The sequence below is a fragment of the Centruroides vittatus genome, unplaced genomic scaffold (genome assembly GCF_030686945.1).
Source record: "Centruroides vittatus isolate TY-2023 unplaced genomic scaffold, ASM3068694v2 contig_474, whole genome shotgun sequence".
In the NCBI taxonomy this organism is placed as follows: Eukaryota; Metazoa; Arthropoda; class Arachnida; order Scorpiones; family Buthidae; genus Centruroides; species Centruroides vittatus.
The window spans coordinates 4672471-4693918 of NW_027122266.1; the positions used below are offsets into that span (position 1 = coordinate 4672471).

At 32.7% G+C, this 21448-nt stretch overlaps 1 protein-coding gene and 1 pseudogene across 2 annotated transcripts in view; one reads left to right on the top strand and one right to left on the bottom strand.

Annotated features, from left to right (window-relative positions):
- Window positions 1–894: 894 nt before the first annotated feature.
- Window positions 895–3896, bottom strand: LOC136977746 (solute carrier family 12 member 2-like; annotated as a pseudogene).
- Window positions 3897–5315: 1419 nt separating this feature from the next.
- The window catches only part of Rpn10 (regulatory particle non-ATPase 10), a 30029-nt gene continuing 13896 nt past the window's right edge, over window positions 5316–21448 (top strand). For both annotated transcript variants that reach the window (XM_067273268.1, XM_067273269.1), the window contains exons 1-2: window positions 5316–5420; window positions 15895–16035. In XM_067273268.1, coding sequence (XP_067129369.1) covers window positions 5395–5420; window positions 15895–16035 — 167 coding nt within the window. In that variant the 5' untranslated portion in view covers window positions 5316–5394. The remainder of the gene's footprint in view (window positions 5421–15894; window positions 16036–21448) is intronic.

Consider the following 21448-nt stretch of genomic DNA (forward strand, 5'->3'; position numbering starts at 1 on the left):
TAATAATTTTAAATTACAGTATGTTATTTTATACTAGTAGGCCGGGACGCCCCCTAGTGGGCGTTTTAGCAGTATTACAAATTTCTATGAGGCATGTTTAAAGCACTTAATATATGAAAGTTGTGCGCGCTTAATTTTTAAAAGTTTGATGCACTTAATCTATCTTCTATATATATAACCCATTCAACAGGTGTCCGTCCTTCCTTCCGTTTGTCCGCCCGTTCGTGCCATAAAAGGTTTCTATTATTATATTAAAATATTAGCTTAACTATTTCACTTATCGTTTTATCGTAGCGGTTCAAATCTATCCGGTTTTTCGTTATTCGCCCCCTAGTGAACATTACAGGCATTCCGTGACAGTAATAAATTCCTATTACAAATATACTGAATTATTTATATTGTTATATTGACCAAATAATAATGTATTGGCCAAATGAAGAATAATAATTTATATTGTTAATTTAATTTGAATGTTTGAAATATGACACACGATAGGGGCGCCTCTAGTGTCGGTTATCAAACGGTTACGGGACGGACGGACGGAAGGAAGTACGGACACCTGTTGAATGGGTTATATATATAGATTAACACTTATACAGTTTTCACTTGGGAGAGCTGATATCCACCAACTTTAAGTGTATTGAAAAATGGAAATATAATATGTAAGTTTTTAAAGAAATTTTTAGATGGAATTATATATTTTTATGTAATTAAGTGTGTTAAACCATTGTAATTTATAGTTTTATGAAAAATTTTTATGTAGAATAGTGAACTGTTATGTATATTCATGGAAGATACAATTGTGAAAAGGGAAAATTTATGTCCATGATATGTAAGTGGTTTGTTATGTAAAAATCTTTTTTTCGCGATATCTAAGTAATGTCGTACCCCTAATTATGTTGTCGTTTCTTTGGTACAGCAGTGAAGAGGTGTTGGGAACTTAAGAGCCATTTGATACATTTGAGCCTGAGTTGATGATCCCCAATTTACATCTGGCTTTCTGTAATAGATGTAGATAAACAAAGCTTGTACAACATCAAATGTAAGAGCTGCCCACCATTTTATTATAAACATGATAACAAGGCACAGTATTGCTCCAAGAAGACTAAGCCACATGTTATAATATTTGAAAAATGAACGGAATCCTGGAGATCTTGAAAATGAAGCATGAAAACAGGAAAAATTTATCAGACAGTAAGCAGCCAAGAAAAAATTTGATATTGTAGGTGCAATTGCATTCAGTTCACCTATTGCACATGCCAAAGCTATTATAAATGTGAAAATGTAGCCTCGACGTGGCTCTCCATTTTTTCCATATCCTTTAGCAAAAACATGGATGTAAGGAAATAGTTTATCTTTACAAAGTGCCTGGAAAACTTTTGGTGCACTGACTAAACTACCCCAATGCTGATGAAAGAGTGGAGCAAAAATACCTGCATATATTAATGGATCAAAAGTAGCAACTAATTTCATTGTTTGAAAATATGGAATTAACCCGTAAGGGCACACTCCCTTTTCTCCTAAACTGCAGTTTCTCAGATGTAAAGTGTTGTTATGAACAAATTCTACTCTTCCATTAGCATCTCTATAAACTGTACATTCAGCTGCTACAGCAAATAATAAATATGATATTGTTGTGAGCAATATTGCTAAAAGTGTTCCTCTAGGTTTCTTATTATATTTTGTCAACGTGGACATTAATTACTAACAGGACAGTTATACTGGTGTTAAGCATTTACGCAAGAATTGAGGAAAAACTTCTTAAAGAAAACAGATTTTCTTTATTAAGTCACCTGTGGCTCAATAAAGAAAGTCTGTAAATAAGGACAATAAGGCAATAATAATTGTTCCTCTAGGTATAGATTTCTGAGGATCTTTTAAATCGCCAGATGTTTGCTCCTGCAAGTATACTTGTTGCAGCTGGGAAAAATACTGCAAAAACTGAGAAAAAAGCTTCACCATCTTTAATCCCTGGCATAAAATTTTCTGCTACAAGCTCAAGATTCCATCCTACAAATCCCTGAGCTATTTGAGCATCTGTAGGTGTAAGAAGGCTACCAATAATAAAATTTCCCATGGCACTTAAAAGGATAAGAAGAAGAATAATTTGAGCCTTCGTTTTCCATTCTGTTCCAATAATAGCAATTCCTAAGAGAAATACTACTGTTACACAGCTAATTATTCGCATATCATCCATTTTTGTTTCAAAAATTTGGGCTTTATTTTCTAACATGACGTCTGTAGCAGTTTCAGCAAATCCCACTACACACATAGCAACAGCAACTGCATTTGCTAATGCAAATATCAAGCCAATCAATCCACCAAATTCAGGACCAAGACTACGTGAAATCATATATGTACCACCTCCTCCATTTGTGCAGATGGCTGACATTGAAAGAGATATGATAATTGTAACAACTGTAGCAAGCAAAACTACCACACATCCTAAACCGATGCCTGCTTGGCCAACAACCCAAGACAATCTTACGAAGAGCACAACACCCCATATACTGCAGGCCGGATGGCCGAGCGGTCAAGGTGGCAGCCTACTGCTCTGGGGGACCCAGGATCGAATCCGAATGGGTCGAATAATCCCCAGGAATTTTTCGGGGGTGATCCGTTCAGATATGTCGGGCCCCGTCCCTCACCACCCGGTCGCCCCGTTGTGGGCCTGGCCGAACCCATAATGGGCCTTCCAAAAAAAGCCCTCTTAGTGCCCACAGGGCAGAAAGAGTTATAAAAAAAACACCCCATATACTTAGCAGGCATCTTACCAATACACCCTGAATCCATCCGAACTTAACAGCTGTTTTGGTTATTTGTTCAGTTTGTTTTGGCAACTTTTCCACAAGTTTCTGCCAGTTGTGATCTCCGTCGATGGAGCCATCTCCCAAATGTAATTCGTCTAAAGTGGGCGGGCTGATATGAGCGTGTAGACAAAGGATATTTCTGTAATGATCTAAACGCGGTAGAGCTTCTCTCGTATATTGCCTTAAACTTTTAAGATTGACGAATTGGAGTAATTGGAATTGTGAATCAATTGAAGCTGTTATGTTCCCTCCTCGTTACGATTGTCTGCTACCGACTGATCTTGATTCTCGACGTCAAAGTCTACTTTAGCTACTTTAAATCTCGAAAGAGGCTTCAAATTATAATCTTTCTTATCCATTTCGATCCAGTTCGGTTGATAATCACTGAAATCTGTGCTTTTCTCTTCTGACACAATTCAAAAGAGCCATACAATCGTATTTATTTAGATCTGTCGGTACAGTACATGGACAAGCTTCTAAACTAAAATTTTCAGTCGGATTGATATATATTAAACCAACCCGAAATGCATTTGTAATCCAATTTATGAAATAAAGCTGTTTCTAATTAGAAAGCTGTGAGATCGTCTACCAAACAAGTTTTTTGGATTAAAGAGACGTTATATATAGAAATGCAATAGCATTTCTAATAGTTATCAATATTGTGTGAATATTATACTGTACTAATATTTGGGGTTTAATGGAAAAGAAAGCTCAATACTCTATGAAAAAGTAATTATTTAAAATCACGAAAAAACACGAACATCACTTTGACTTTTGAGACGGAAAGAAGGGTATACTATAGATTACTATCTATGGAATTTTGGGACTTTGAGTATATCTCTGAACTCAGGGGACCGAGACGGGTTCAACGGTATCTTACTTTTGGGCCGGAGGCAAAAAATAAGAAAGTTATACTTTTTTCGGCGATCGCGCGATGATCGGGAGTCGCGTCGCTCTCTCCGCTAAGCTTATCACGTGTTTAACAGGCAGTCCGGCAAGTCGGCCATATATACCTTCAACAGTGGCAGATGTTGATCCAGGAGCACACTGATCGTCTACAGTTCGAGTTAAGTCCTTTTCGCACATCCTCGTTAGTCGATCTCGGGGGCTACGTCCCCTCAGTCTCGCTATCGCTCGCGGTCGGCTCGTAGTACTAGCCGACCGTGCTATCGCGATCGGGAGTCGCGATGCTTAAACAAAAGGAAAAAAGAAAGTGGCGTTCGACTGTTCGTGCAATTTCTTGCCTTTCAGCGTGTTTTTTTTTTATTTGTTTGCAGTCTTTACCGCGAGATGGCAGCCGTCTGTATGGAAGCATTAAAAACGTATGATAACTTAAAAACTATGATAACTTTCTTATTTTTCGTCTCCGATCCAAAAGTAGGGTATCGTTGAACTCGTCTCGGTCCCCTCAGTTCAGATATATACTCAAAGTCCCGAAATTCCGTAGATAGTATCCAGTGGCGGCCTTAGGGAGTGGCGAGCAGGGCAATCGCCCGGAGCCTCGCTCTTTCAGGGGCCTCGCGCAACAACTCGAGTAGAATAAGTTGTTATTTAAAACTTTTTATTTTATCTTTAGCTATTAGTTATAAGCCGCAAACATCATTTTTAAATCCCTGCGTATATCTTTTAAGGCATTTATATACTTTAGTTTATCATCATTACTAATTTGTCGTCTTTATGACTGTTAACTTTTATAAATCTTCTAATATAATATTTTAACACCCTAAATTTATTTATTTATAACTTTTGCATTTCTCGTCAATTATAAAAAATATCTATTTTCAATTCACATACTTTGCACAAAGGACAAGGGCCTCGCAAAGATCTACCTCCCGGGGCTTCGCAAAGATCTGCCGCCCAGGGCCTCGCAAAGATCTGCCACTCGGGGCCTTGCAAAGATCTGCCGCCCGGAGTCTCGCAATCATTAAGGCCGCCGCTGATAGTATTTCCCGAAAGAATTTAAAGCGTCAGCCGACCACTCTGGGGTACCTGCCTCGAAAATTCCTGGGTGGGTTTTCAACACTACCCAGGAATTTTCGGAACATGGTCTTCCCTGATGTGTCAGCTCCCCTACGGACCTGGGATCGAATCCGGATTGTTCGAAAAACCCCAGGAATTTTTCGGGGGTGGTCCGTCCAGATATGTTGGGCTTCGTCCCTCACCACCCGGTCGCCCCATTGTGGACCTAGCCAAACCCATAATGAATACGATTAAAAAGTTAGGCAAAAAAGTAAAAAGAAAAAAAAAAATCATTCGCATTTCTTAAAATAATAATTTATATTTTTATAAATATTTTTAGCTAAAATAATATTAAAATGACTGATATAAATCGACGATTATTATTTAAAATCTCTGAAACTAATATATAATTTATTTACACGATTTATAAGATATAATTGAAAAAAAAAGAAAATTATTAAGTAACAATTTAATTTAATTTTTTTTACTTTTATAAATTAGCTTAATATTAATTTATATCAAATATAATTAAATAATACTTTATAGGAAAACTGAATTTTACGTCTTATTCACTCCTATCATAAAGCGTGTTTAGTTTAATGGCGGATGGTGTTCTGTGTTGAAAATGGGTTTAGAAAGTACAATCGTTTGGTAAGAATATTATCATTTTTTAATCATTTCTATGATTTAATTGCTTTATAATGTAAATATGATAGATGTCAGGTGCTATATTTATAGTTATTTAGTGGCGATCTCTTATTTTCTCTTCGTTCCGATCATAGCTGATGACAATGCAAATTTGAACATCATGATGAGTTTTCATGTACTGTAATGGGTTTGATAAAATGTTAATATATTATTTCAACGGAAACATAGCTAAATTTGATTAAGTTACATCAATTCAATCATTCGACAATGTTTTATATTCATATACTTAATTAGTATGTAATTTGAAGGTTATTTTTTTGTATGAAATAAGATAACTAACATAAAATATAAAGGTATAAAAAACTGAACAATATTCTATTTTATCTTAAATAATATATACTGTTTTTTTTATTACTTTTAGAATCTTTTTAAACTATACACAATGAAAATGTGGTGGTAATTAATTAATGTAAATTCAGAAACATTGAACCAAAATTATATATTTAATTTTTGATTGAATACAAATGCTTGGTCAATAATTCCAAGTATAAAGGTGACGTTAATTTTGTTTTCGGTCGTATTGATGTTTCTAAATTTACTTACGTACAGTATATTTAATGTTATATAAGAAAGTGAATGTATTATTCTTATAACAAATGTATGTTGAATAAAATTAAAAGCTGTTTGGAGATGATGTAACCCACTTTTTTGTTTAAAGGTATTGGTAAATTATATAATTTAAAATTTTTGGTTATTTTCTTTATAGTAATGTATTTTAAACTTGATTTAACAAAAATTATATTCTGTTAGTTTGTAACGGGATATAATTTCCTAATTCCGTGCTTTAGTTTAGGTCGGTTATAGTTAACAACGGTAAAAACAATAAAAATTTGTAAATTTCTTGGCGTTGTTAAATTAAATATGTTCTTGTTATATTTTTTATTTTATTTTTAAAAACTTCTATGTTACAAATATTAATTTATAAAAAAATTGTTATAAATGAAAAAAAATATTGTTTAATTAATAGATACTACAAAACTGGATGAGATTACAATAAAAGCACCAACACCTGTAATTCAGTTAAATTTAACAAATTTATTATAAGAAAAAATGTTTTCAACTGTTTTTAACAGTCATTTTCATGTTATGGAATTTTACAGAACAAAATAAATATTTTGTTCAATGTAACATTTGTAATGAAAATTGTAAACATTTCTAAGAAACAAATGTAATGGAAATTGACTTAGTGTCAATAGTTAAGAGAAAGTGATAAAATTTTTGTTTTATCAAATATTTTTGATATTTTATTATTATAGCAACTTTACAAAAATAAAATAGCTGCTAATTGTGCTACAGTAGTTAATCAGTCCCAAATGTATTTTAAGTATTTGATTAAATGTATGTTAATAAATGACACACAAAGTATTTGTTATTTTTTACATACAATATAAAGAAAATTACATGAAAAATGTAAATGTATAATTTTATTTTTAATTCTTAAATTTATGAATAAAATGATTTAGCTGCTATTTGACTATTAATTTTTATATTTAATAATGAATTTAAAGCTACCATCCAAAATTCATTATCTTCTGAAAAATTAAGTATTTGGTTAATTCAAGTTCTTAAGTGATATTATAAACTGGTACATTATTTTCTGTTTATTTATTTTTATTTTCTTAAAATTGTTATAGGCCTATTCAATTCAAAACATGAACACAATTGCAACCCTGCTTACAATGAACTTTGTTCATCATTTAAATTTTCAGAAATTTACATAAACTTAAAAATGCTTGTGTACATATTAAACCAAGTGCTATAAATTTTGTAAATAAACAGGTTCATTCCAATAACTCACTGTTGTATTTCATTAGTTTTGAATATATAGCCATGTAATCTTGCAACTGCTTAGCAACACATTGCAATGAAGTTCATTTAGAAAGGACTTTTGGAGAATTTTCAGGAATTTTTTTGTTTTTCTTATGTCACAAGTCTTGCATATAATAAGCAGGTCACCTTTAGTTGTTCACATTAATGTCTGTAAAATATGACGAGGTAAGGACCAATCACAAAAATTATTATTCGAAGTATAAAGGAGTCTCAATGAATTATCATATGGGATGTTGATATCTGTTTATAGTTCAGTGAATCATAAAATGTTTTCAAGAAAGGAGGAACACTATCCAGATAAAGCTTTAGGCCGCAACTCCACTAGCCATAAAACCCCTTGCCGTAAAAGCTTTTAATCACGTGACCTACTTGTGTTTGCACTCGGATTGCGGTGGAGGTCCGGCTAGCAAAGCTTTTTATGGTGATAGTACTATTACGGTTGTATATGTGATATATCGATATAAAGACAATGATTATATTCTACGGGTTTTTCTGTACCATAATTACAAATGTAGTAAAAGTAATATCTTTACTTCCATATATTGACTTTTATTATTGTATTATTAAGATAATATACAGCACTTATAAGCTTAGTTTTTTTATTATATACTCCACTAAATTGAAGGATTTTCCTTTGGCCATTCATATCGTGTGTTTTAGGCATCCATTATTATAATCGGGATACCTCTTGTCATAGATACATGAATACTTTCGAATGTTTTCGATAAATCTTTCCAGATCTTCTAGAGTAGCCACAAGAGAACATACACAAAAGCTCATTTTCCGCCATTTTCGCACTGTCACAATGATCTAGATTTCACTGACTTCTGATTGGTGGATGGTACCGTTTTACGGTTGTATTCGCTTCAGAAGTTGAACACTGCTCAACTCGCTTTTACGTTGGTTTTATGACCTGCTCAGGCGTAAAATATCATGGTCACGTGATTAAAAGCTTTTACGGCGAGGGGTTTTACGGCTAGTGGAGTCGCAGCCTTAGGAAAACTACTACTCCGTCCAGATAACTATGTTCCTTTCAATACTATATTTCCCAAAACAGGCAAGTTTCTAGGCAAGTTTCTATAGAAAATTTGACAAATGGGCAAGGAAATACTTTATTATCTCATTATCTAAATGCACAGTGTGGAAATATATGTGATGATGCAAATACAGGTTGTACAAATCCAAGAGAAAACATCTCATAAACAAATCATGCAAGTACAGATATTTATTTAGCTTGGGCCAGAACTCTTCTGAAATGGACAAATGTTGATCAGAAGAAAGTACTATGGTTGGATGAATCAACATTTCATCCAACTGTGGGAATATAGGCAAGAAAGCTAAAGATTTGTACTAAAGGTAAAGATAATAATCCAGCATATTATTCAAGATGCATGATTGCTGAGGAAGTTGGAGATTTGCATTTCTGCAATGGTGTTGTGAACTCTGGAGCCTATATTCTAATCCTTCAGCGACATCTATGCAAATCAAATTTTAAACTTTTCCAAAGAAAAGCTTGTATTTTCCAGAAAATCAATACCTGTCTGCACAATTCTAGGAAAACCAAAGCCTGGCTGCAGTCTAACTATATATGTATATCCCCTGGACAGTATCAAGGGCCTGAGTCTCTCTCTGATAGAAAATGTATGGAGATTTTTGTAAAAAAAGATGACTCAATGCCATCCTCATGTTAGAATGATTATGTACTATTTATTTATTTAAGTGAAGAATGGGAAAAAATTTTCATTCTTCACTTAAATATATATGTTGCTGCACAAGTTTGTATTTTCCATGCCTCAACATGTTATGACTTTTATAAATCAAAAAGGTGATGCTGTTCCATGATGATTACAAAATTTAACACATCAAAGTTCAAAAAAATGTGTTGCAAAGATTCTGCAGATTATATATTTTAATAGCAGCATATTTTCCCAAAATATGAGCTGCTGACATGTTTGTATGATCACTTATAACAAAAAGAAATGTATTATAAATATAAAAATAAACATCTGTGCATTGTACCATGAATTATTTTAAGTTTTCATTGGTAAAAATTCATTGCAAACATGATTGTATATACGTGGTACGATCCAAAAGTTCGGAGAATGCGGTAATCTATGACAACAAAAGCATGTATTTGAAGTTACAGCGTATGAAATGGATTCTACCAAACCACCTGTACGTGTTCAGGTTAATTTCACCCATGTCATGTGATTAAACCATGAGTGCTGCTGTTTTTTTTCCGGAGATAGTTACCTTTGTCCTGCGATGTAATCAATGTGGAGTTTCAAGAACAACCTCCAACATTTTGACTTCACCGTGACCTTTCACCGTAGAATCACCGTACACCTTTCTTAGCAAGTTTAAAATCTCCGTAGGTGTTGTACCTAAACGCTGACAAAATTTAATGTTGGAGGTTGTTCTTGAAACTCCACTTTGAAACTACGTCGCAGGACAAAGGTAACTATCTCCGGAAAAAAACAGCAGCGCTTGCGGTTTAATCACATGACATGGGTGAAATTAACCTGAACACGTAGAGGTGGTTTGGTAGAATCCATTTCATACGCTGTAACTTCAAATACATGCTTTTGCTGTCGTAGATTACTGCATTCCCCGAACTTTTGGATTGTACCACGTATCTTACAGCTATATAACTAAACTATTTGCAACAGCAAATAATCTTTTAAAAGTACGAAAGAGCCTAAAAAAATAGGATAATTGTAATTGGAGTATTTCTATCAAATGCTATCTGCATAATATATAGCAGGCCAAAAGCATCCAAAGTTTGAATACTCTGGTTTCAAGATATAGAGAGAAATTTTGTGAGAAAAAATTTACTTCTGAAATCCACTACTATAGGACTTGTGTTGCTACAAGCAGCCAAAAATAAATATATGAACCATTTACTTTGAAAGTGAGGCAAATTCATATTTACTTTCCCAACTATATATAACAAAGGGAAAGTATGGCAATCAGTCTAAAATATGACACACCCAAGATTTTTGGATGAGAAGACCGTCAAATGTTGAGAAATATAAAAAAAAGTTAGGGATTTTTTTTCCTATATGTACAGATGTAAGTGTCTGTTTGTTGAGGGCAGTATTGTGTTTACCCACTTTGAATATTAATAACTCCTCTGCTTTTTGTCAAAAATTTCTGAAATTTTGCATGGATACTTTTATATTAAGGGATTGATGATATTAAATTTTGGTGATTAATGGACAAGGGAACAGAGATAGAGGGGTCATATCTGAAATGGTGTCAGACTTAATGAAGACTTTACTTGTTAGCATTTTTAACTTTTTTTTTTTTTTTATAAAATTGATCTCTACCCTCAAAAGTAAGCTTTTTACCATTTTCATATTTTTAATTATTAGAAAGTTTTTTTAATAAAATGTCATAACAAATGGTGCCCCCACACAATTTTAACTTTTGCTGAGAAAGACTCTTGTTGCTGTATTATTTTGTTGTTGCAATATATTTAAGGGTTTGAGTTTCAATAGATTTTAAAAAATTGGTAAGCAGTAATAGACAAGTTTTATGTATTTGGTGGGGTAGATAATGTAAATTTATTATCTGACAGTGTTTGTAGGTGATGTATGAAGAAAATTAAGAGTTATACCCAAATGGATTTACCTCACTTTCAAAATTAATGAATTATTGTGAATGTTAATTAAATGGTTAATATTTCAGTTAAATTTTATTCAGATTCTGATTCTGATTCCAAGAATTCTTTTTTATTGCTGTTATTCCTAGATTCATTTCTATAAGCATAATAAAAATAATGAAGACTTTATTAGAATGTTGTCATTAAGTAGAAAAATAGTTTTATTGCTACTGTACTAACTATTATTTTCACTTTCAGATGTTCTTAAAGAGTTTTAGTTCTTGTTGAAACTGTTCCAAGCCATTCTTTATAAAACAAGGCACAATTTTTAATTAACATTAAAGTCATTATTAATTTTGGGGACCAAGACTAAAACAAGAACCATGTCAATTTTGTTCAGTGCTTATTGGAGACTGATCTACAACTTACTTGCAACTGACAACAGAAACCTGCAATGATACACAATATGGCTATTGATACAACCAAGTGATTTTTGAAAAAGCAAAAATATATACAATTTTTATACTCTTGTATGTACACTGTTATTGAATTGAATGGAAAATTACACAATTTTTAGGTTTTCACAGTATTGCTAAATTTTATTGGAGCTAAATTATATCAAAATATTCAACTAATTTTGATCCAAGATGAACTTTTGTCACTTTCAAAATAAACATGTTTGCAATACCGTTAATATTCTGACAATGGAAATTCTGATGATTAAGGATTTTGAATTATTTAAACTTTAGATTGTTTACATATGAAAAGACAGTCTATGATTAAGTTTTATCTATCATTATCATTTACATTTCCCGGCTCTCAAAATAAACTACTATGAATGAAATAAGCACACCATGAATAACTCCAGCAATAAGTTTTAATGAGCCAAAACTCTTTTTGATCTAGTCATATAGGTCATAAATGAAAAAAAGAGAAAACATTATAAATCAAATAAAACATGTATAAATTTAAACTGAACATAAAATAAATAACAATACATAAATAAGATAAAAAAGTACGAAAAAGTATCTTTTGTATTTTTATTTTTTTATATTATTTGTGGTATGTATTATTTTTATTTTTAGATGTTTAGCTTTTCACTTCAATAAATTAATTTATAATTACTTTATTACATAAAATTTTTTAATTTATAGCTCATAATTGAGTTTAAATTTATACATTTTCTATTTCATTTAGAATGTTTTCTCTTTTTTTCATTTATGACCTATATGAGTAGATCAAAAAGAGTTTTGGCCCATTAAAACTTATTGTTTCAAGGTCTGTTTATTCTGTTCAGTTATTTATCTAGTTTCAAAAATTCTTATAAAAATGGCTTGTATATCATATGCATGGTACTATGCACGATTTTCTGGATTTCTCATGGCAAGTGCTAATCAGCTATTATATGAATGACATTCTGTAATAATCATAAGCTGAAATGGACTTTTTTATGAGACTGTTTTATGAAAACAATGGTAATACTGCAAGTGTGCTTCAAAGTTTTGACTATAAAAAAAAGTTTCCACATCACTGGAAAATATACCAGCAAGAGAAATGGAAAGTGATGCTACTTTCTGTGTAGAACTTTGTTTTTGTTGGATCTGCTATTATGTTTTGATCAATAGAAAAAAAAACAATAGTTATGATATAATAGCATAACTTTTAGTAACATTTTACATCTTGTTACATTGAAGGATAATGACAGACTTTGAGAAGAGTGAAACAAAGTGAAAAATTGTAATTTGTTTTTAGTAGAGGTCAGAATGTATTCTTTCCTCTATAATAAAATAGATAAACAATATAAAAATGTCAATTTTAAGAAGACATTGTGGTTAGCTGATGGAGACTGCATGCTACAGTCAACTTAATTCTTCGCTGTTTCAAAAACTTATTGTATAGAATGAAAACCAAGCTTTGTAAAATAGTTCAAAGTTCAAAAACACATCTCTATGCTATGGACAAAGTATCCATATCTCTAAAATTAATGCATATTTGTTCTTTATAAACCTTGTATGGTTCCAGCATTTCCAAGTAACAGAGGTTATTGGTGTTCCTAGTGGGTTGGATTATTGTTGCATCTTCCATGCAAACTTGTATATCCTACTGTCTGGTGTAGGCTGCTAGGACTATGCTATTGATGATCTTTGAGCCTTCTGCACAGTTGCCCTTACATATGTTTTCATTGGAAATGCTGGTCCTCTGGCAGGATGGAGTGGACTCCCGTGCAGTAGAATTTTATTTTATTTTTTTAAATATTGAACATTGGTTATTATTCTTCTAATTGGTTTATTTTAAATTTTTTAAAAATTTTGTGTTTTGTTTTTTTAATAATCATCATAGATTATATGTTTGATCTGTTATTTCATTCAAATTCGGTATGTTTCTAACTAAGGAAGGCCTATGAATAGGCGAAAATGTTTTTAATATATTAAGCTTATTGTTGGATATTAATAGTGTGTTATTGTATTTTTACTCTGCTTTGAATCACAGATAGTATACAGATTAAAAAAGTCAAGTATTACCATATCTTCCATTCCAAACCTAATAACCGGTGCAAACAATTATATTTCTGGCTAACGTTTTCGGTCCCTCCACTGAGACCTTCCTCAAGCCTATATTACTTCCTACACGATCTTTTTCCAAAGATGTTCGAAAATCGTCTTTGAAAAAGATTGTGTAGGAAGTAATATAGGCTTGAGGAAGGTCTCAGTGGAGGGACCGAAAACGTTAGCCAGAAATATAATTGTTTGCACCGGTTATTAGGTTTGGAATGGAAGATATGCTTATAGTCCGGTGTTTTTAGGAGTTTTATATCAAATATTACCATATCACTGGTAAAGAGTATTACCATATCACTGGTAGAAGCTGAAAAGATGGTATATGTTACTTGTGTATGAATGTATGCCATTATTTTTGAAGCTATTTTTTGGTACTTGGAGAGGATGGACACAAAAACGAGCAAAAATTATTGTGATATCATCACAATGCCAGGTTGCAAATTTTAATTATTTTATTAATCATTAATCAATATTTAATTTAAAATATATGCTATCGAATATCAAATTAGTGTCTTGTCCCTGTACATCATACTTTTCCTGATAACAACAGGTCATCTATGTAATTCTGTTGTGGATAAAATTTTTGAATTGAAATCATAATGTATATAACGATATAATAGATTGGAAATTCTGTATATTATTAATCAGGGCCTCCTGCTCCTACGCTTTACTTTTCTGGTCCCCATTTTCATCTATCTAACACTGTTCTTGAGATAAAGGAAGGACAGGTAGAAATTTACATATCTACAATTTTTTTAAATTGTACAAAAAAAATCTACAATTTTTTTAAATTGTAGATGTGTAAATTTCTCAGCCCAACAAACCTCATTTTCATTTTTTCAGGAAGAACTACATCTAGTAGTTTTTCAAACCATTTATTTCATGTGTGGGTTAGAAAGTGTATTTCCTTTATCAGTTGAATAGTAGACATCCATAACTTTCAATCGTTGAAGAGGCTAGTTATTTGGGTTCTGTGACTTGATCTATTACTGTCCAGAGGTATCAGATGTTGCACAGTTTTGGTGTCCTGGAATAGAAACAATGTCTCACATCAACTATTATTATACAAGATGGGTTCTGTCACAAGTCAGATGATTTGTATAGCAATATTTCACTGAGGGCAGAGTGATTAGCACACTATGGTCACTTCATTTTCTGGATCTTAATACTGTCACTTTAATTGTCTTTAAAAAGCATGGTTTATCAAGGCCTTGTCCTTAATTAGTAGCCTGCAAAGAGTATCATATTGTGTGATACTCTTTATAGGCTAGACACAATATGTAAATAGCATCACAAAAGATCAGTTTGTTTGGCTGTTGTGAATATGCTTTCATTGACTTCAAGTTTGACAACTATAGGATGGAGGACTATATTGGTCTGTATTAGTTATACCATTAAGGTGTAACTAATACTGAGCAATACATTCCTTTATTCATTTTTTGTGCACTTACCACAAACATCAGTAACAATAAGATATCTTGAATTTTTGTGCTTCATTTATTATATCATTTCTCTCATTCAGTTTATAATTGTTCTGCAAGCTGCAAAAAATATATGACTTATAATGATAACAAACAAAAAACAACCTTCCTTACTTCTTTCCAGGAATCATTTTTTACAACAAAAACATGTTTAGCCTCATTTAAGAGGCAAACATGTTTGGATTTTTATCTTATTTTCCAATAGCAACAATTTTGAACCCACGTAACATTATACTTTTGTGAGAAATGCATCATAGGACTTATAATCCAGGGAGTCTCTCTCCAACATACACTTTGGATATGTACTCCACCTTGTTTGGACATAATTAGTCTGAGCCTTCTACCTTTAATCATTCCTAAATTATGGGACTGATTTATGATTATAAGATCAAAATAAACATTAAATAATTGCAAAATTTGCTTTAGATACAATATGCCTTAGAAACTATCTTGTAAACGTTGCGAAAAGTTCACTGAGTTCAGCGTTATATACACGTTTATAACGCTGAACTCAGTGAACTTTTCGCAACGTTTATACGGTCTTTGGCATGAATATTGTCGTACCGACAAACTATCTTGTATGTCATTGTTAGAAGAAATTTTATTTTATTTAGTCACTACAGTTTCAAAACTAACTTCATTAGAAAAGTTAAAATGCATGTTATCTTATATTTTTTAAAGATAACACATTTTAACTTCTAATGAATTTAGTTTTGTATTTTCAAAATATTTACTTATTTTTAAAATAATTAAAGCCATAATACTAACAATTTAAAATTTTTTTTACATTAATATTATTTCTTGTTTCTGAAGTTATTATTTTGTATTTCTTTTAGTTAATACAATTCCTTAATAATGCTAAATGAATTACACTTAAATTAGTATTTAAATAGTTAAAAATTATGAAATTGTAACTTATTTTTTATTTATATTTACTATTATAGTGTAGATAACAGTGAGTTCATGAGAAATGGAGACTTTATTCCTACTCGATTACAAGCTCAACAAGATGCTGTTAGTCTTGTGTGTCATTCTAAAACAAGGTCAAATCCAGAGAACAATGTTGGACTACTAACTCTAGCTAAGTAAGAATTATGTAAATTATACAGTGTAAAAACAATTATTAAAGGTTTTTAATTAATAACAAAATTAACATAACTCAGACTTAACATAACTGTGATATTCTGTAGTTTTTTACAAAATATAATATTTGTAGGTATTCAATAACTAAATATAGGTATCTCTTGAATTATGCAATGTTAATTCATTCTAAGAACGTGCTAGTTATGATCATGATAAAGTGGGTTATTTTTACTTAGGTAAAAAAGATGCCCAAAATGAAAAGCAATTATCTGAAATTTAGAAAAAAAAATAATTTATTTTTTTTCTGATTAGTAAATTTTTTTTCTTAACCATTTCTGCTCTGTAAATACTAAGAGGCCTTTACAATTTCAGTCAGTTGGGAGAGTCAACAATAACTCAGATTTATGTTGTTAACATAAGAAGTTATGCTAAAAGTATTTACAGAAGATTACCTTAAAATAAGCATCATCATCTGGTACATACCTCTGCCAATGTTTATAAACAGTCTTCTGTGGACTTGGATACAGTCGTTACATTTTTAATCTCTTCTGATGATTTGAATCTGCAACCTTATGATAAATGTTTTGTTTCGGTGAAGAAAATCTGCAGGTACTGTGTCAAGTGAATAAGGAGGCTGTGGAAGTACAAATGTGTAATATTTTTGGTGTTTTGCCAGATATTAACTAATATATCGTCCTTATACACATCAGGGTGTATATTAAATAATTACAACTTACTTGAGCCTGTGACCGGTGTGAAAATAATCAATTCAAATTAACAAACGTTTTCCGGACGCCTTCCGTGTCCTTCTTCAGGTTAAAACCGCTGGATTCTAATTTTTTTTTTTTTTAAACGTCGTTCTTAAAAGTTTGGAACGACGTTTAAAAAAAAAAAAAAAATTAGAATCCAGCGGTTTTAACCTGAAGAAGGACACGGAAGGCGTCCGGAAAACGTTTGTTAATTTGAATTGATTATTTTCACACCGGTCACAGGCTCAAGTAAGTTGTAATTATTTAAGATATTAACTAAAAGAGCATGATTCATTAGACATTGTTGTGACAGAGAACCTACTAGATATGAGGGCATCTATGTTTTATCTTACTCTGTTATGTATGGGACTCAAAATGTCACTATAGGATTCCTTGTTAACAAATTACCATTGGGAACAGATTGATAATGCATAAACTTTCCAAATCAAGAAAGCCACAAGCATCATCATGACGGTTTTGATGAGATGAAATATTTTTTACCTCGGTAAAGAGGTTGATTTCCTACATTGAAGAGGTAGGTTTGCTCTGCAAATTGTATACGAAGTGCTAAGAGATTTTATTACCAGTATCACTGTTCAGGATATAGCTATCTTTATTGACTGTGTTAATCAGTAATCTACCAGTGCATATTCTTTATGTTGCTCATTTATTAAATTCCTCAAAGAAATGTGAGAATAGATGATATACATTTTGCAAATTTATTTACAGAGCTATGTGAAATTTTCAAAATGTTGACAGATTATCTACTGATTGTCTACAATCTCTCTTGATCTTTTCACAAACTCAAGAACTGGAAGTCATTTTTTCATATTGAAGTTGCTATACTTAGCTGGGGATTGTCCTCTGTTGATTCACTCTTTACAGAGGATCACAATGCAAATATACGACAACTAAGTTTTTTCTGAAATTTGCATGCTGTTAATTTTGAACCAATGATTGAACCTGTTTTTGATGCAAAATGTAACTAAGACATGGAAGTATAAATTAATTGAACCCAATTATGCAAAAAGCCACCAACCCTCAACATACTTAAACTGAGTAAATTGCATTTCAAATTTCCATTTTACAAATAAAAAACAGACTGTGGTTTAATTGCTAAGCTTTTCAAATACATTAATAGTAGCTGCATGGTTTGATTGTTTCTGTAAAATGAAGATTACACAATACTGAATTTCTACACAACTTCAATCTATTTTATACTTTTGAAGGTGGTAGCTTTCTGCATAATTTGGCCCAATTGTGACATTATCATTTACATTATCAAAATTTTAAATTATTTATATTCTCATATCATCACTGAATGTGAAAAGATGGGCATAATGTGAATAAAGCATACATTAGTATGCTTCTCAACTGCAAGATAGAAGTCTAAGCAGTCAGCTAGTCTTTCAGTATCATAGAATAAACATTGAACTTTGAATATTGTCTCAACAGATGTGGTGAGAAAGATTACTCATGAAACTAAGAAGAACCCTACCAATTCAAATGGCTTTAGAGTTTGGGTTACCTCAACAAAAAAACAGCAAAATTGTTTTGAAGATTACTTATTGCATACAGTCTGAGATTAAATTATTGACTAAATTAAACATTATCTATAATCTTTGAGATTTAAATTAGGGTCAAGAAAATAATTTATATTAATACAAATTCAAATTAACTTTGACAATCTGAAAGTAAATCTTAAATTTCAAAAGTTAAACTTGAAAAGAAAAAACCACAGGTAGTCACTGACTTAGAATATACACTCATGTTTGTGAAAATTGCAACACCATGAAGGAATTGTGCAAATTGAACCAAACTTACAGGAAATGTAAAGTGAGGTAAGACATGCAAATGATTAGAATTACAAAGCGATTGTGCATGCGTGGAACAAGAAACGGCTCCTTGTTCCAGGTATATAAAGGACTGTAAAGATGCATTGAAATCTGTTTATCTTCCTCTGTCTGCAGTAAATGTTTCATTGGTGGTCTATATGCCTTGTCAAAAGCGGAGGAAGCCATACCAATAACTAACTGAGTTCCTACAAGGCTGCATCGTTGGTATGCGAGAGGGTGGATTTTCATATCGAGAAATCGCAGCCCGCACGCAGTGTAATGCCACAACAGTGATGCATGTTTGGAAGAAATGGACAGAGGAGAACCAAATAAGGCAAAAACCTGGCAGTGGGCAAGCAATAGCACAACAGCACGGGACGACAGACACCTCATCCGCATGGCTGTGACAAACCATACAGCATTCTCTCATGTGTTAGCACAACGTTGGAGCACAGCTACAGGTGTTTTGTTGTCTAGCTCCACAGTTCGTCGCCATCTTCTGCAGCATGATCTGTGTGCAAGGGTTCCTCTATGCAGGATTCCCTTCTCACTGATTCACAGATGCCTTTGACTTCAATAGGCTCAGCAACACAGTGCATGGCATGCCCAGTGGCAACAAGTTGTTTTTTTCTGATGAATTTCACTACAATCTGCAGTACACTAATGGAAGAGTATGCGTCAGATGTTACAGAGGGGAATGTCTACTCCCACAGTGCGTTATCCAGCGTCATACAGCACAAACGCCTGGCATCATGGTGTGGGGAGCTATTGGGTATAATTGTCGATCCCATCTAGTGCACATTGCGGGCAACCTCAACAGTGATCGCTACATATGGGAAATTGTGGAGCTAGAGGTCCTCCCTCTTCTTTGACGCATTCAGGGTGCTGTATTTCAGCAGGATAATACCCGTGCACATGTTTCTCAGATTGCACAAGCCTTCTTCAGTGCACAACAGGTTTTGCTTCTTCCATGGCCTGCTTATTCCCCGGATATATCATCTATCGATCATATCTGGAATTTCATTGGTTGGTGACTCGCTCATACAGCTGGTGGAGCATACAATAAGACTGAACTTTGGCATCAAGTCGAAGCCATCTGGAATGCTATTCCCCAGGATTACATTCAGAACCTCTATGATTCAATGTCACGACATGTACAGGCTCTCATCGCTCAGCGTGGTGGGCACACAAAGTACTGATTTCCAACGATCTTTTTGTTTTTTTGTCTTGTAAATTTGATCATTTATTTGTACCACTATCAGTATTGTGGAATAATTTTCATTAATTTCTGACAATTCCTTCATGGTGTTGCAATTTTCACAAACATGAGTGTATGTTTCAAGGAGACTCAAAATGCACATATTCTATAAATCCATGGAGTGTGGGCAAAATTGCTGAAAATGTGACATTGACATCTAGATAGCAAAACTGTTTAACTATATTTTTATGCTATCTAAGCTTGCAATGTACACAAGTTTGTCTTTAGTCATTTCAATTTTTCAGCTAAAGAAATGGAAAAGGAAAGGAAGAGAAAATGTGATGTTTTCAAAGAATACTGCCAAACACTAGAAATGTGTAAAAACTAGTTTAATTTTCAAAAATGGATAATTTAAATTTTTTAATTTTCCTAGTTTCAAATAAAAAATATTAACTATATTTTGATTGTGAAAGGATGATGATTAGTCATCATCGGAGGCATAGTTAGGATACTTTATGTCAGGCATGTCGAACACGCGGCCCGCGGCCCACCAACACCTGGGTTGCGGCCCGCCGATACTTTAAAAAAATTTTTAAATATCAAGCTTCGACGCTTGAAGTTAGAAAGTTTGAACTGTTTTGAACTGTAAGATTCCCCCCCTTTTTGTGTTTGTCTGTTCTGTATTTCGTCCAACCAATTCAAATTGGTCAACACTAGGAAAGACGGTTGGATAACGGCCGTGGCTCTGAATCTACGAACGATGATTGGTCAGTGAACATTGTACGAGAGCGGACGTTGTGGAAGACTGCTATGTGCTGACTTGTCCATCAGCGATTGCTACAATCCATATAAAAGGAAAGGTTTTGGCGCGAAAGTGAAGTGTTTGCTGGAACGTCAAGGCGGACGTTTGTGCGCTCTGCTGTAAGGTGTTTTGTCTACTATTGCCGTGACGAGTGACTGTATCCGAAGTATACGTTGCAAGGTGTCTTTTTGACGGATCTGTTCAGGAATAGTGACTTTCGGAACTTTGACTGTTTGTGTGAATCTACTTTGTAAATGTCGTAATTTTTGTTGTTCGTAAATTATATTCGAGCAGGTGGACTTAATAATCTCAATTTGCTTCATTTCTGGAAGATAGAATGTGAATACACCAATATACCATATTATATGGAAGTTCGAGTCCTAAAGTGCTAAAATGATTCTTCAAATTGCTGGACGAAATCATAATTTTCTTGGAAACAAAAAATTATGAATGTGCTGAATTAAAAGATGGACAAAGGATAAAGGTCCTGGCTTTCTCAGTTGATATTACAAGTCATCTTAATCAACTTCATCTTAAGCTTCGAGGCAAAAATCATGTTATGACAATGCTACAATATTGTCAAACAAAAATGATTACTTTGGCGAAAACAAATAGGAAAAGAAAGCTTTGAAAGTTGCCAATATCTATTGCTTAAATCACCTAAATTAAAATTTACAGAATACGCTAACCAAATTAAATTGTTAGAAACAGAATTTGATCGAAGATTTTCTGATTTTAAGAGCTGTGAATTACAATTTCGTCTTTTTACTTCACCTCTATCTATCGATATTGAAACTGTTGATGAAAACTTACAAATGGAATTAATTAAAA